General features: G+C 44.3%; 1 protein-coding gene across 1 annotated transcript in view; it reads right to left on the reverse strand.

Moving 5' to 3' along the window:
* STIM1 (stromal interaction molecule 1) overlaps nt 1–552 on the reverse strand; it is a 15,679-nt gene extending 15,127 nt beyond the window's left edge. The window contains exon 1 of the mRNA XM_069972734.1: nt 117–552. Within this exon, the coding sequence (XP_069828835.1) occupies nt 117–225 (109 nt within the window). The 5' untranslated portion in view covers nt 226–552. The remainder of the gene's footprint in view (nt 1–116) is intronic.
* Between the last annotated feature and the right edge of the window lie 16,846 nt (nt 553–17,398).

Consider the following 17,398-nt stretch of genomic DNA (forward strand, 5'->3'; position numbering starts at 1 on the left):
CCTCTCCCCCCCCCCCACTCCCCTCTCCCCCCCTCCCTCTCTCCCCCCCCCCACTCCCCTCTCCCCACTCCCCCCTCCTCAGGTCCCTCCCTCCCTCCCACTCCCCCCTCCCTCACCTGTCTGCAGGGACTCCTCGGCCGGGGCCCCGGTGGGCTTCTCCGCCTGTCCGTGCTGCAGGAAGGAGGCGCACAGTATCCACACCACGATGCGGGAGCAGACCTCCATAGTGCTGATAAGGAGGGTCTCTGGGCCCAGGAGCTTGCACTTCTCTGCTAGGAGCAGCTGTAATATCTCAGAGGAGCAGCAGGGGGCGCTGTGCCCGACCACCTCCAGGCGATGTCCACAGGGGCCAGTCCATACCAGAGTCCTGTCAGTCACATCCGCCTGAGGGCGCTGTCACCGGAATACACGGGCTCCCTACAGCTGCGGCCCCGCGGCCGCCTGACACATCCCCGCTCCCGGCCGCTGCGTTACCGTCTCCTGCCGCTGTCCCCGGCACCAAGTCTCCTCACTCACAGCTCCGCCCCGAAAAGTGTCACATCTGATGACGAGCCGTGACGTCAGTGCGCGAGGGACGCAGAGGGCGGGACATCCGGCTGAGTGACCAGTGGAGGGCGGGACTAAGCGTAATGGAATCTAAAGGACTGATGGCAGTGGGCGGAGCTAGGAATTCATGAATGGGCGTATAGAAGCCTGCATGGGGTGTGGCTTCCTGGAGGTGTTTGATTGACAGGCTAATAAAAGAAAGGCACACGATTAATTAGCTGCCGATGGGAGGGTTCTAGGGGTGGGCGTGGTTATAAGCTGATGGGGAGGGGCGTAGGGTGATTGATAGTGACAGAGGAGTCTGCAGGCCTACGATGGGCGGGGCTTGGAGGAATTGATCAGTGATTAATATGGAGTAAGGGCGTGGCGTCAAGTGATTGACAGTGAAGGGGCGGGGCGTGCAGGAAAACGTAGGAGAAAATCGCAGGTTGTGATCGCGCATCAGTAAAAGGGTTATTACCATGTCACCTTACATAGTGAGATATATATATAATATATATATATATATATATATATATATATATATATACACTCCATGCCATGACCTGATGTAACAGCAGAATAGTGAGTGCAGCTCTGAAGGATGAGACATGATATAACAGCTGAATAGTGAGTGCAGCTCTGGAGGATGAGACATGATGTAACAGCAGAATAGTGAGCGCAGCTCTGGAGGATCAGACATGATGTAACAGCAGAATAGTGAGCGCAGCTCTGGAGGATGAGACAGGATGTAACAGCAGAATAGTGAGTGCAGCTCTGGAGGATGAGACAGGATGTAACAGCAGAATAGTGAGTGCAGCTCTGGAGGATGAAACACGATGTGACAGCAGAACAGTGAGTGCAGCTCTGGAGAAGGAGACCTGATGTAACAGCAGAATAGTGAGTGCAGCTCTGGAGAATGAGACATGATGTGACAGCAGAACAGTGAGTGCAGCTCTGGGGGATGAGACGATGTAACAGCAGAATAGTGAGTGCAGCTCTGGAGGATGAGACATGATGTGACAGCAGAATAGTGAGTGCAGCTCTGGAGGAGGATGAGACATGATATAACAGCAGAATAGTGAGTGCAGCTCTGGGGGATGAGACATGATGTAACAGCAGAATAATTAGTGCAGCTCTGGAGGATGAGACAGGATCTAACAGCAGGATAGTGAGTGCAGCTCTGGAGGATGAGACATGATGTAACAGCAGAATAATGAGTGCAGCTCCGGAGGATGAGACATGATGTAACAGCAGAATAGTGAGTGCAGCTCTGGAGGATCAGACATGATATAACAGCAGAATAGTGAGTGCAGCTCTGGAGGATCAGACATGATGTAACAGCAGAATAGTGAGTGCAGCTCTGGGGGATGAGACGGGATGTAACAGCAGAATAGAGAGCGCAGCTCTGGAGGATGAGACATGATGTAACAGCAGAATAGTGAGTGCAGCTCTGGAGGATGAGACATGATGTAACAGCAGAACAGTGAGTGCAGCTCTGGAGGAGGATGAGACATGATGTAACAGCAGAATAGTGAGTGCAGCTCTGGAGGAGTATGAGACATGATGTAACAGCAGAATAGTGAGTGCAGCTCTGGAGGAGGATGAGACATGATGTAACAGCAGAATAGTGAGTGCAGCTCTGGAGGAGGATGAGACATGATGTAACAGCAGAATAGTGAGTGCAGCTCTGGAGGATGAGACAGGATGTAACAGCAGAATAGTGAGTGCAGCTCTGGAGGATGAGACATGATGTAACAGCAGAATAGTGAGTGCAGCTCTGGAGGAAGAGACATGATGTAAGAGCAGAATAGTGAGTGCAGCTCTGGAGGATGAGGGTATGTGCACACTGAGCAATTCTCGAGGAATTGTAGCTGAAAGTTTTGAGGCAGAATTCAAGCAGAATTTAAGCCCCCCATTGACTTCTATAGGATTCCTCTAGCTGATCTACAGCAGAAAATTCTGCTCGGAAATTCTGCAGTGTGAACAACAGAGCAGAAAACCCATTGAACACAATGGGACTTTACTCTGTACATTTTTTACGGGAGAAATTTAAAGCTGAATTCCTCGCCTTTTCCTCAGTGTGCACATACCCTGAGACAGGATGTAACAGCAGAATAGCGAGTGCAGCTCTGGAGGATGAGACATAACAGCAGAATAGTGAGTGCAGCTCTGGAGGATGAGACATGATGTAATAGCAGAATAATGAGTGCAGCTCTGGAGGATGAGACATAACAGCAGAATAGTGAGTGCAGCTCTGGAGAATGAGACCTGATCTAACAGCAGAATAGTGAGTGCAGCTCTGGAGGATTAGACAGGATGTAACAGCAGAATAGTGAGTGCAGCTCTGGAGGATGAGACAGGATGTAACATCAGAATAGTGAGTGCAGCTCTGGAGGATGAGACATGATGTAACAGCAGAATAGTAAGTGCAGCTCTGGAGAATAAGACAGGATGTAACAGCAGAATAGTGAGTGCAGCTCTGGAGGATGAGACAGGATGTAACAGCAGAATAGTGAGTGCAGCTCTGGAGGATGAGACATGATGTAATAGCAGAATAATGAGTGCAGCTCTGGAGGATGAGACATAACAGCAGAATAGTGAGTGCAGCTCTGGAGAATGAGACCTGATCTAACAGCAGAATAGTGAGTGCAGCTCTGGAGGATTAGACAGGATGTAACAGCAGAATAGTGAGTGCAGCTCTGGAGGATGAGACATGATGTAACATCAGAATAGTGAGTGCAGCTCTGGAGGATGAGACATGATGTAACAGCAGAATAGTGAGTGCAGCTCTGGAGGATGAGACATGATGTAACAGCAGAATAGTGAGTGCAGCTCTGGAGGATGATGCGACAGGATGTAACAGCAGAATAGTGAGTGCAGCCCTGGAGGATGAGACATGATGTAACAGCAGAATAGTGAGTGCAGCTCTGGAGGATGAGACAGGATGTAACAGCAGAATAGTGAGTGCAGCTCCGGAGGATGAGACAGGATGTAACAGCAGAATAGTGAGTGCAGCTCTGGAGGATGAGACATGATGTGACAGCAGAATAGTGAGTGCAGCTCTGGAGATGACTGGGCTGAGTAGTTGTCCTTTTCTCCCCCTGTTGGTCAGTTGGCGGCCGGTGTGGTGCGGGCAGATTACACACAGGAAGTAATATGATGTAGAAAGAGGAAGCAGATGCAGCAGGAGCCTCCGCCATATCTGGTGTACCGTACAGATAATCCGTCACTCACACAGACAGCTCAGCAATATGTCCTGCCACTCATCAGCCACATAAAGCGACATCATCCACGGAACGGTAACATCATCCACAGGAAGTGACATCATCCACAGGAAGTGACATCATCCACAGAACGGTGACATCATCCACAGGACGGTGACATCATCCACAGAACGGTGACATCATCCACAGGACGGTGACATCATCCACAGAACGGTGACCTCATTCACGACCCCTCTATAATGGTGACATCATCATCCCCGGCCGGCTTTGATGGTGTATTATGGCCTCTTATGACAGTATATATTACTGGAGCCATGCAGTGCCCAGATACATAGCAGCACATATCACTGGGATATCATACAGTGTCCCTATATACAGTACATATCACTAGGATATCATACAGTGTCCCTATATACAGTACATATCACTGGGGGATATACAGTGTCCCTATATACAGTACATATCACTGGGATATCATAGTGTCCCTATATACAGTACATATCACTGGGATATCATACAGTGTCCCTATATACAGTACATATCACTGGGGGATATACAGTGTCCCTATATACAGTACATATCACTGGGGGATATCATACAGTGTCCCTATATACAGTACATATCACTGGGGGATATCATACAGTGTACCTATATACAGTACATATCACTGGGGTATCATACAGTGTCCCTATATACAGTACATATCACTAGGGAATATCATACAGTGTCCCTATATACAGTACATATCACTGGGATGTCATATAGTGTCCTATATACAGTACATATCACTGGGGGATATCATACAGTGTCCCTATATACAGTACATATCACTGGGATGTCATATAGTGTCCCTATATACAGTACATATCACTAGGATATCATACAGTGTCCTATATACAGTACATATCACTGGGGGATATCATACAGTGTCCCTATATACAGTACATATCACTGGAGGATATCATACAGTGTCCCTATATACAGTACATATCACTGGGATATCATACAGTGTCCCTATATACAGTACATATCACTAGGATATCATACAGTGTCCTATATACAGTACATATAACTGGGATATCATACAGTGTGCTATATACAGTACATATCACTGGGATATCATACAGTGTCCCTATATACAGTACATATCACTAGGGGATATCATACAGTGTCCCTATATACAGTACATATCACTGGGATATCATACAGTGTCTCTATATACAGTACATATCACTGGGGGATATCATACAGTGTCCCTATATACAGTACATATCACTAGGATATCATACAGTGTCCTATATACAGTACATATCACTGGGATATCATATAGTGTCCCTATATACAGTACATATCACTGGGATATCATACAGTGTCCCTATATACAGTACATATCACTGGGGGATATCATACAGTGTCCCTATATACAGTACATATCACTGGGGGATATCATACAGTGTCCCTATATACAGTACATATCACTGGGGGATATCATACAGTGTCCCTATATACAGTACATATCACTGGGGGATATCATACAGTGTCCCTATATACAGTACATATCACTGGGGATATCATACAGTGTCCCTATATACAGTACATATCACTGGGGGATATACAGTGTCCCTATATACAGTACATATCACTGGGATATCATACAGTGTCCCTATATACAGTACATATCACTGGGGGATATACAGTGTCCCTATATACAGTACATATCACTGGGATATCATTCAGTGTCCCTATATACAGTACATATCACTGGGGGATATACAGTGTCCCTATATACAGTACCTATCACTGGGGGATATCATACAGTGTCCCTATATACAGTACATATCACTGGGGGATATCATACAGTGTCCCTATATACAGTACATATCACTAGGATATCATACAGTGTCCCTATATACAGTACATATCACTGGGATATCATACAGTGTCCCTATATACAGTACATATCACTGGCGTATCATACAGTGTCCCTATATACAGTACATATCACTGGGGGATATCATACAGTGTCCCTGTATACAGTACATATCACTGGGGGATATACAGTGTCCCTATATACAGTACATATCACTGGGATATCATACAGTGTCCCTATATACAGTATATATCACTGGGGGATATCATACAGTGTCCCTATATACAGTACATATCACTGGGGATATCATACAGTGTCCCTATATACAGTACATATCACTGGGGGATATCATACAGTGTCCCTATATACAGTACATATCACTAGGATATCATACAGTGTCCCTATATACAGTACATATCACTGGGGGATATTATACAGTGTCCCTATATACAGTACATATCACTGGGATATCATACAGTGTCCCTGTATACAGTACATATCACTGGGGGATATCATACAGTGTCCCTATATACAGTACATATCACTGAGGGATATCACACAGTGTCCCTATATACAGTACATATCACTGGGATATCATACAGTGTCCCTATATACAGTACATATCACTGGGGGATATCATACAGTGTCCCTATATACAGTACATATCACTGGGGATATCATACAGTGTCCCTATATACAGTACATATCACTGGGATATCATACAGTGTCCCTATATACAGTACATATCACTAGGATATCATACAGTGTCCCTATATACAGTACATATCACTGGGATGTACAATGTCCCTATATACAGTACATATCACTGGGGGATATCATACAGTGTCCCTATATACACTACATATCACTGGGGGATATCACACAGTGTCCCTATATACAGTACATATCACTGGGGATATCATACAGTGTCCCTATATACAGTACATATCACTGGGGGATATCATACAGTGTCCTATATACAGTACATATCACTGGGATATCATACAGTGTCCCTATATACAGTACATATCACTGGGGGATATCATACAGTGTCCCTATATACAGTACATATCACTGGGGGATATCATACAGTGTCCCTATATACAGTATATATATCTGGGATATCATACAGTGTCCCTATATACAGTACATATCACTGGGGGATATACAGTGTGCTATATACAGTACATATCACTGGGGGATATCATACAGTGTCCCTATATACAGTACATATCACTGGGGGATATACAGTGTCCCTATATACAGTACATATCACTGGGATATCATACAGTGTCCCTATATACAGTACATATCACTGTGGGATATCATACAGTGTCCCTATATACAGTACATATCACTGGGATATCATACAGTGTCCCTATATACAGTACATATCACTGGGGGATATCATACAGTGTCCCTATATACAGTACATATCACTGGGATGTACAGTGTCCCTATATACAGTACATATCACTGGGATATCATACAGTGTCCCTATATACAGTACATATCACTGGGATATCATACAGTGTCCCTATATACAGTACATATCACTGGGGGATATCATACAGTGTGCTATATACAGTACATATCACTGGGATATCATACAGTGTCCTTATATACAGTACATATCACTGGGATATCATACAGTATCCCTATATACAGTACATATCACTGGGATATCATACAGTGTCCCTATATACAGTACATATCACTGGGGATATCATACAGTGTCCTATATACAGTACATATCACTGGGGATATCATACAGTGTCCCTATATACAGTATATATCACTGGGGGATATCATACAGTGTCCCTATATACAGTACATATCACTGGGGGATATACAGTGTCCCTATATACAGTACATATCACTGGGATATCATACAGTGTCCCTATATACAGTACATATCACTGGGGGATATCATACAGTGTCCCTATATACAGTACATATCACTGGGGGATATCATACAGTGTCCCTATATACAGTACATATCACTGGGGGATATCATACAGTGTCCTATATACAGTACATATCACTGGGGGATATACAGTGTCCCTATATACAGTACATATCACTGGGGTATCATACAGTGTCCCTATATACAGTACATATCACTGGGGGATATCATACAGTGTCCCTATATACAGTACATATCACTGGGGGATATCATACAGTGTCCCTATATACAGTACATATCACTGGGATATCATACAGTGTCCCTATATACAGTTAATATCACTGGGGGATATCATACAGTGTCCCTATATACAGTACATATCACTGGGGGATATCATACAGTGTCCCTATATACAGTACATATCACTGGGGGATATAATACAGTGTCCCTATATACAGTACATATCACTGGGGGATATCATACAGTGTCCCTATATACAGTACATATCACTGGGGGATATCATACAGTGTCCCTATATACAGTACATATCACTGGGGGATATCATACAGTGTCCCTATATACAGTACATATCACTGGGGGATATCATACAGTGTCCCTATATACAGTACATATCACTGGGGGATATCATACAGTGTCCCTATATACAGTACATATCACTGGGGGATATCATACAGTGTCCCTATATACAGTACATATCACTGGGGGATATCATACAGTGTCCCTATATACAGTACATATCACTGGGGGATATCATACAGTGTCCCTATATACAGTACATATCACTGGGGGATATCATACAGTGTCCCTATATACAGTACATATCACTGGGGGATATCATACAGTGTCCCTATATACAGTACATATCACTGGGGGATATACAGTGTCCCTATATACAGTACATATTCATGGGGGATATCATACAGTGTCCCTATATACAGTACATATCACTGGGGGATATCATACAGTGTCCCTATATACAGTACATATCACTGGGATATCATACAGTGTCCCTATATACAGTACATATCACTGGGGGATATCATACAGTGTCCTATATACAGTACATATCACTGGGGGATATCATACAGTGTCCCTATATACAGTACATATCACTGGGGGATATACAGTGTCCCTATATACAGTACATATCACTGGGATATCATACAGTGTCCCTATATACAGTACATATCACTGGGGGATATCATACAGTGCCCCTATATACAGTACATATCACTGGGGGATATCATACAGTGTCCCTATATACAGTACATATCACTGGGATATCATACAGTGTCCTATATACAGTACATATCACTGGGATATCATACAGTGTCCCTATATACAGTAACCTATCACTGGGATATCATACAGTGTCCCTATATACAGTACGTATCACTGGGGGATATCATACAGTGTCCCTATATACAGTACATATCACTGGGATATCATACAGTGTCCCTATATACAGTACATATCACTGGGGGATATACAGTGTCCCTATATACAGTACATATCACTGGGATATCATACAGTGTCCCTATATACAGTACATATCACTGGGGGATATCATACAGTGCCCCTATATACAGTACATATCACTGGGGGATATCATACAGTGTCCCTATATACAGTACATATCACTGGGGATATCATACAGTGTCCTATATACAGTACATATCACTGGGATATCATACAGTGTCCCTATATACAGTACATATCACTGGGATATCATACAGTGTCCCTATATACAGTACGTATCACTGGGGGATATCATACAGTGTCCCTATATACAGTACATATCACTGGGATATCATACAGTGTCCCTATATACAGTACATATCACTGGGGGATATACAGTGTCCCTATATACAGTACATATCACTGGGGGATATCATACAGTGTCCCTATATACAGTACATATTACTGGGGGATATCATACAGTGTCCTATATACAGTACATATCACTGGGGGATATCATACAGTGTCCCTATATTCAGTACATATCACTGGGATATCATACAGTGTCCCTATATACAGTACATATCACTGGGGGATATCATACAGTGTCTTATATACAGTACATATCACTGGGGGATATCATACAGTGTCCCTATATACAGTACATATCACTGGGGGATATCATACAGTGTCCCTATATACAGTACATATCACTGGGGGATATCATACAGTGTCCCTATATACAGTACATATCACTGGGGGATATACAGTGTCCCTATATACAGTACATATCACTGGGATATCATACAGTGTCCCTATATACAGTACATATCACTGGGGGATATACAGTGTCCCTATATACAGTACATATCACTGGGATATCATACAGTGTCCCTATATACAGTATATATCACTGGGGGATATCATACAGTGTCCCTATATACAGTATATATCACTGGGGGATATCATACAGTGTCCCTATATACAGTACATATCACTGGGATATCATACAGTGTCCCTATATACAGTACGTATCACTGGGGGATATCATACAGTGTCCCTATATACAGTACATATCACTGGGATATCATACAGTGTCCTATATACAGTACATATTACTGGGGGATATCATACAGTGTCCCTATATACAGTACATATCACTGGGATATCATACAGTGTCCCTATATACAGTACATATCACTGGGATATCATACAGTGTCCCTATATACAGTACATATCACTGGGATATCATACAGTGTCCCTATATACAGTACATATCACTGGGGGATATCATACAGTGTCCCTATATACAGTACATATCACTGGGGGATATACAGTGTCCCTATATACAGTACATATCACTGGGATATCATACAGTGTCCCTATATACAGTACATATCACTGGGGGATATCATACAGTGTCCCTATATACAGTACATATCACTGGGGGATATCATGCAGTGTCCCTATATACAGTATATATCACTGGGGGATATCATACAGTGTCCCTATATACAGTACATATCACTGGGATATCATACAGTGTCCCTATATACAGTACGTATCACTGGGGGATATCATACAGTGTCCCTATATACAGTACATATCACTGGGATATCATACAGTGTCCTATATACAGTACATATTACTGGGGGATATCATACAGTGTCCCTATATACAGTACATATCACTGGGGGATATACAGTGTCCCTATATACAGTACATATCACTGGGATATCATACAGTGTCCCTATATACAGTACATATCACTGGGATATCATATAGTGTCCCTATATACAGTACATATCACTGGGGGATATCATACAGTGTCCCTATATACAGTACATATCACTGGGATATCATACAGTGTCCCTATATACAGTACATATCACTGGGATATCATACAGTGTCCCTATATACAGTACATATCACTGGGGGATATCATACAGTGTCCCTATATACAGTACATATCACTGGGGGATATCATACAGTGTCCCTATATACAGTACGTATCACTGGGGGATATCATACAGTGTCCCTATATACAGTACATATCACTGGGATATCATACAGTGTCCGCAGGGCCGGCCTTAGGGGTGTGCGAGCAGTGCGGCCGCACAGGGCGCTGTGTACTCCCGGCAGGAAGGGGGCGCCACCTGCATCCCCCTGAGGCCATATATCCGTCCCCTGCCTCAGCACAGCAGCCGAGGAAGCTCTTCTCCCCAGACATGTGACTGCAGCCTGGCCCCCATCCCCCGCCCCCCACAGCGTCTCCCAGCTCACAGAGGCCCATAACCCCGCCCCCTCCCCCGACGGAGACATCAGCAGTGTGATCCTCGGCTCTACCTGCTTCTCCTCATGGGCAGAGACATTCTCCACTACTACTGCAGTGTGACTGTGAGTATATATGTCTATCTCTGTCTGTGTGTGTTAGTGGAGTTTGTGTGTGCCCTGTGTGTGTTAGTGCTCTGTGTGGTGGGACAACAACTCCCAGCATACTCCTATGTGGCTCTGTGTGGTAGGACAACAACTCCCAACATACTCCTGTGTGGCTCTGTGTGGTAGGACAACAACTCCCAGCATACTCCTATGTGGCTCTGTGTGGTGGGACAACAACTCCCAGCATACTCCTATGTGGCTCTGTGTGGTAGAACAACAACTCCCAGCATACTCCTATGTGGCTCTGTGTGGTAGAACAACAACTCCCAGCATAAACCTATGTGGCTCTGTGTGGTAGGACAACAACTCCCAGCATACACCTATGTGGCTCTGTGTGGTGGGACAACAACTCCCAGCATACTCCTGTGTGGCTCTGTGTGGTGGGACAACAACTCCCAGCATACTCCTATGTGGCTCTGTGTGGTGGGACAACAACTCCCAGCATACTCCTATGTGGCTCTGTGTGGTGGGACAACAACTCCCAGCATACTCCTATGTGGCTCTGTGTGGTGGGACAACAACTCCCAGCATACTCCTATGTGGCTCTGTGTGGTAGGACAACAACTCCCAGCATACTCCTATGTGGCTCTTTGTGGTAGGACAACAACTCCTAGAATGCTCCTGTGTGGTAGGACAACAACTCCCAGCATGCTCCTGTGTGGTAGGACAACAACTCCCAGCATGCTCCTGTGTGGTAGGACAACAACTCCCAGCATGCCCCTGTGTGGTAGGACAACAACTCCCAGCATGCCCCTGTGTGGTAGGACAACAACTCCCAGCATGTCCCTGTGTGGTGGGACAACAACTCCCAGCATGCTCCTGTGTGGCTCTGTGTGGTAGGACAACAACTCCCAGCATGCTCCTGTGTGGCTCTGTGTGGTAGGACAACAACTCCCAGCATGCTCTTGTGTGGCTCTGTGTGGTAGGACAACAACTCCCAGCATACTCCTATGTGGCTCTGTGTGGTGGGACAACAACTCCCAGCATGTTCCTGTGCGGCTCTGGTGGGACAACAACAACTCCCAGTGGTGGGTATGTGTGGTGTGTATGTGTATATGTGACTGCATGTGTGTCTGTGTTTGCAGGATATATATACTGTGTGTCTGTGTTTGCAGGATATATATACTGTGTGTCTGTATGCGTCTGTGTAGGCAGTATATACACTGTGGGAGAGATTTATCAAACATGGTGTAAAGTGAAACTGGCTCAGTTGCCCCTAGCAACCAATCAGATTCCACCTTTCATTTTCCAATGAGTCTGTGAGGAATGAAAGGTGGAATCTGATTGGTTGCTAGGGGCGACTGAGCCAGTTTTACTTTACCCCATGTTTGATGAATCTCCCCCGTGTGTCTGTATGTGTATATGTGATTGTATCTGTCTGTGTAAGCAGTATATATACAGTGTGTGTCTCCAAGAGATAGGCTTGGGATGGGCTACAATCAGCCGGGGGGGGGGGGGGGCGCCAAAAGAATATTCTGCACAGGGCGCCATCTACCCTAAGGCCGGCCCTGAGTGTCCCTATATACAGTACATATCACTGGGGGATATACAGTGTCCCTATATACAGTACATATTACTGGAAGATATCATACAGTGTCCCTATATACAGTACATATCACTGGGGGATATCATACAGTGTCCCTATATACAGTACATATCACTGGGATATCATACAGTGTCCCTATATACAGTACATATCACTGGGGGATATCATACAGTGTCCCTATACAGTACATATCACTAGGGGATATCATACAGTGTCCCTATATACAGTACATATCACTGGGGGATATACAGTGTCCCTATATACAGTACATATCACTGGGATATCATACAGTGTCCCTATATACAGTACATATCACTGGGGGATATCATACAGTGTCCCTATACAGTACATATCACTAGGGGATATCATACAGTGTCCCTATATACAGTACATATCACTGGGGGATATACAGTGTGCTATATACAGTACATATCACTGGGGGATAACATACAGTGTCCCTATATACAGTACATATCACTGGGGGATATCATACAGTGTCCCTATATACAGTACATATCACTGGGGGATATCATACAGTGTCCCTATATACAGTACATATCACTGGGATATCATACAGTGTCCCTATATACAGTACATATCACTGGGGGATATCATACAGTGTCCCTATACAGTACATATCACTAGGGGATATCATACAGTGTCCCTATATACAGTACATATCACTGGGGGATATACAGTGTCCCTATATACAGTACATATCACTGGGATATCATACAGTGTCCCTATATACAGTACATATCACTGGGGGATATCATACAGTGTCCCTATACAGTACATATCACTAGGGGATATCATACAGTGTCCCTATATACAGTACATATCACTGGGGGATATACAGTGTGCTATATACAGTACATATCACTGGGGGATAACATACAGTGTCCCTATATACAGTACATATCACTGGGGGATATCATACAGTGTCCTATATACAGTACATATCACTGGGGGATATCATACAGTGTCCCTATATACAGTACATATCACTGGGATATCATACAGTGTCCCTATATACAGTACATATCACTGGGATATCATACAGTGTCCCTATATACAGTACATATCACTGGGGGATATCATACAGTGTCCCTATATACAGTACATATCACTGGGGGATATCATACAGTGTCCCTATATACAGTACATATCACTGGGGGATATCATACAGTGTCCCTATATACAGTACATATCACTGGGATATCATACAGTGTCCCTATATACAGTACATATCACTGGGATATCATACAGTGTCCTATATACAGTACATATCACTGGGATATCATACAGTGTCCCTATATACAGTACATATCACTGGGATATCATACAGTGTCCTATATACAGTACATATCACTGGGATATCATATAGTGTCCCTATATACAGTACATATCACTGGGATATCATACAGTGTCCCTATATACAGTATATATCACTGGGGGATATCATACAGTGTCCCTATATACAGTACATATCACTGGGATATCATACAGTGTCCCTATATACAGTACATATCACTGGGATATCATATAGTGTCCCTATATACAGTACATATCACTGGGATGTACAGTGTCCCTATATACAGTACATATCACTGGGGGATATACAGTGTCCCTATATACAGTACATATCACTGGGATATCATACAGTGTCCCTATATACAGTACATATCACTGGGATATCATATAGTGTCCCTATATACAGTACATATCACTGGGGGATATCATACAGTGTCCCTATATACAGTACATATCACTGGGGGATATCATACAGTGTCCCTATATACAGTACATATCACTGGGGGATATCATACAGTGTCCCTATATACAGTACATATCACTGGGGGATATCATACAGTGTCCCTATATACAGTACATATCACTGGGATGTACAGTGTCCCTATATACAGTACATATCACTGGGGGATATCATACAGTGTCCCTATATACAGTATATATCACTGGGGGATATCATACAGTGTCCCTATATACACTACATATCACTGGGGGATATCATACAGTGTCCTATATACAGTACATATCACTGGGATATCATACAGTGTCCCTATATACAGTATATATCACTGGGGGATATCATACAGTGTCCCTATATACAGTACATATCACTGGGATATCATACAGTGTCCCTATATACAGTACATATCACTGGGGGATATCATACAGTGCCCCTATATACAGTACATATCACTGGGGGATATCATACAGTGTCCCTATATACAGTACATATCACTGGGGGATATCATACAGTATCCCTATATACAGTACATATCACTGGGATATCATACAGTGTCCCTATATACAGTACATATCACTGGGATATCATACAGTGTCCCTATATACAGTACATATCACTGGGGGATATCATACAGTGTCCCTATATACAGTACATATCACTGGGATATCATACAGTGTCCCTATATACAGTACATATCACTGGTGGATATCATACAGTGTCCCTATATACAGTACATATCACTGGGATATCATACAGTGTCCCTATATACTCTTTTATCAGGATTCGGGTTACTAGGAAGAAGCAGTGTGTGTATTGCGGCATAGAACAGTGTGACACCTCTAACAGATAATGTTCTATTGAATACAAAAACATCATTCAGTGACTCACAGGCGATGTCTTCTTTAATCTGCGGCACCATTTTCCCTTTTTCTCTCCATCTGGCCCAGACCACCATGATGATTTCTTGCAACCACAATTCATCTCCTCAGAACCTGCCAGACAAACATCTCAGGCTCCGCACTTCCAGAAACTTCCTTCCCCTTTTCCCACCTATAAGGTCCCAAACTGTAGTAATTCTGCTGTTTGGTGCAGTAATGTCAGCTGGAAGCTGTGTGACCTCCATTACACTGACATACAGGATGCTGGGAGAGCTGGGTGACCTCCATTACACTGACATACAGGATGCTGGGAGAGCTGGGTGACCTCCATTACACTGACATACAGGATACTGGGAGAGCTGAGTGACCTCCATTACACTGACATACAGGATGCTGGGAAAGCTGTGTGACCTCCATTACACTGACATACAGGATGCTGGGAGAGCAGAGTGACCTCCATTACACTGACATACAGGATGCTGGGAGAGCTGTGTGACCTCCATTACACTGACATACAGGATGCTGGGAGAGCAGAGTGACCTCCATTACACTGCCATACAGGATGCTGGAAAAGCTGGATGGCCTCCATTACACTGAAATACAGGATGCTGGGAGAGCTGGGTGACCTCCATTATACACTGCCATACAGAATGCTGGGAAAGCTGTGTGACCTCCATTATACACTGACATACAGGATACCGGGAGAGCTGGATGACCGCCATTATACACTGACATACAGGATACTGGGAGAGCTGGGTGACCTCCATTACACTGACATACAGGATGCTGGGAAAGCTGTGTGACCTCCATTACACTGACATACAGGATGCTGGGAAAGCTGTGTGACCTCCATTACACTGACATACAGGATGCTGGAAGCTGTGTTACCTCCACTACACTGCCATACAGGATGCCGGGAAAGCTGTGTGACCTCGATTACACTGACATACAGGATGCTGGGAGAGCAGAGTGACCTCCATTATATACTGCCATACAGGATGCTGGGAAAGCTGTGTGACCTCCATTACACTGCCATACAGGATGCCGGGAAAGCTGTGTGACCTCCATTACACTGCCATACAGGATGCTGGGAGAGCAGAGTGACCTCCATTACACTGCCATACAGGATGCTGGGAAAGCTGTGTGACCTCCATTACACTGACATACTGGATGCTGGGAAAACTGGATGGCCTCCACTACACTGACATACAGGATGCTGGGAGAGCTGTGTGACCTCCATTACACTGACATACAGGATGCTGGGAGAGCTGGGTGACCTCCATTATACACTGCCATACAGAATGCTGGGAAAGCTGTGTGACCTCCATTATACACTGACATACAGGATACTGGGAGAGCTGGGTGACCTCCATTACACTGCCATACAGGATGCTGGGAAAGCTGGATCACCTCCATTACACTGACATACAGGATGCTGGGAAAGCTGGGTGACCCCCATTACACTGACATACAGGATGCTGGGAGAGCAGGGTGACCTTCATTACACTGACGTACAGGATGCAGGGAAAGCTGGGTGACCTCCATTACACTGACATACTGGATGCTGGGGAAGCTGTGTAACCTCCATTACACTGACAGGAAGCTGGGAGAGCTGGGTGACCTCCATTATACACTTCCATACAGGATGCTGGGAAAGCTGTGTGACCTCCATTACACTGACATACAGGATGCTGGGAGAGCTGTGTGACCTCCATTACACTGACATACAGGATGCTGGGAGAGCTGGGTGACCTCCA

The sequence above is a fragment of the Dendropsophus ebraccatus genome, chromosome 5 (assembly GCF_027789765.1).
Source record: "Dendropsophus ebraccatus isolate aDenEbr1 chromosome 5, aDenEbr1.pat, whole genome shotgun sequence".
Taxonomy (NCBI): Eukaryota; Metazoa; Chordata; class Amphibia; order Anura; family Hylidae; genus Dendropsophus; species Dendropsophus ebraccatus.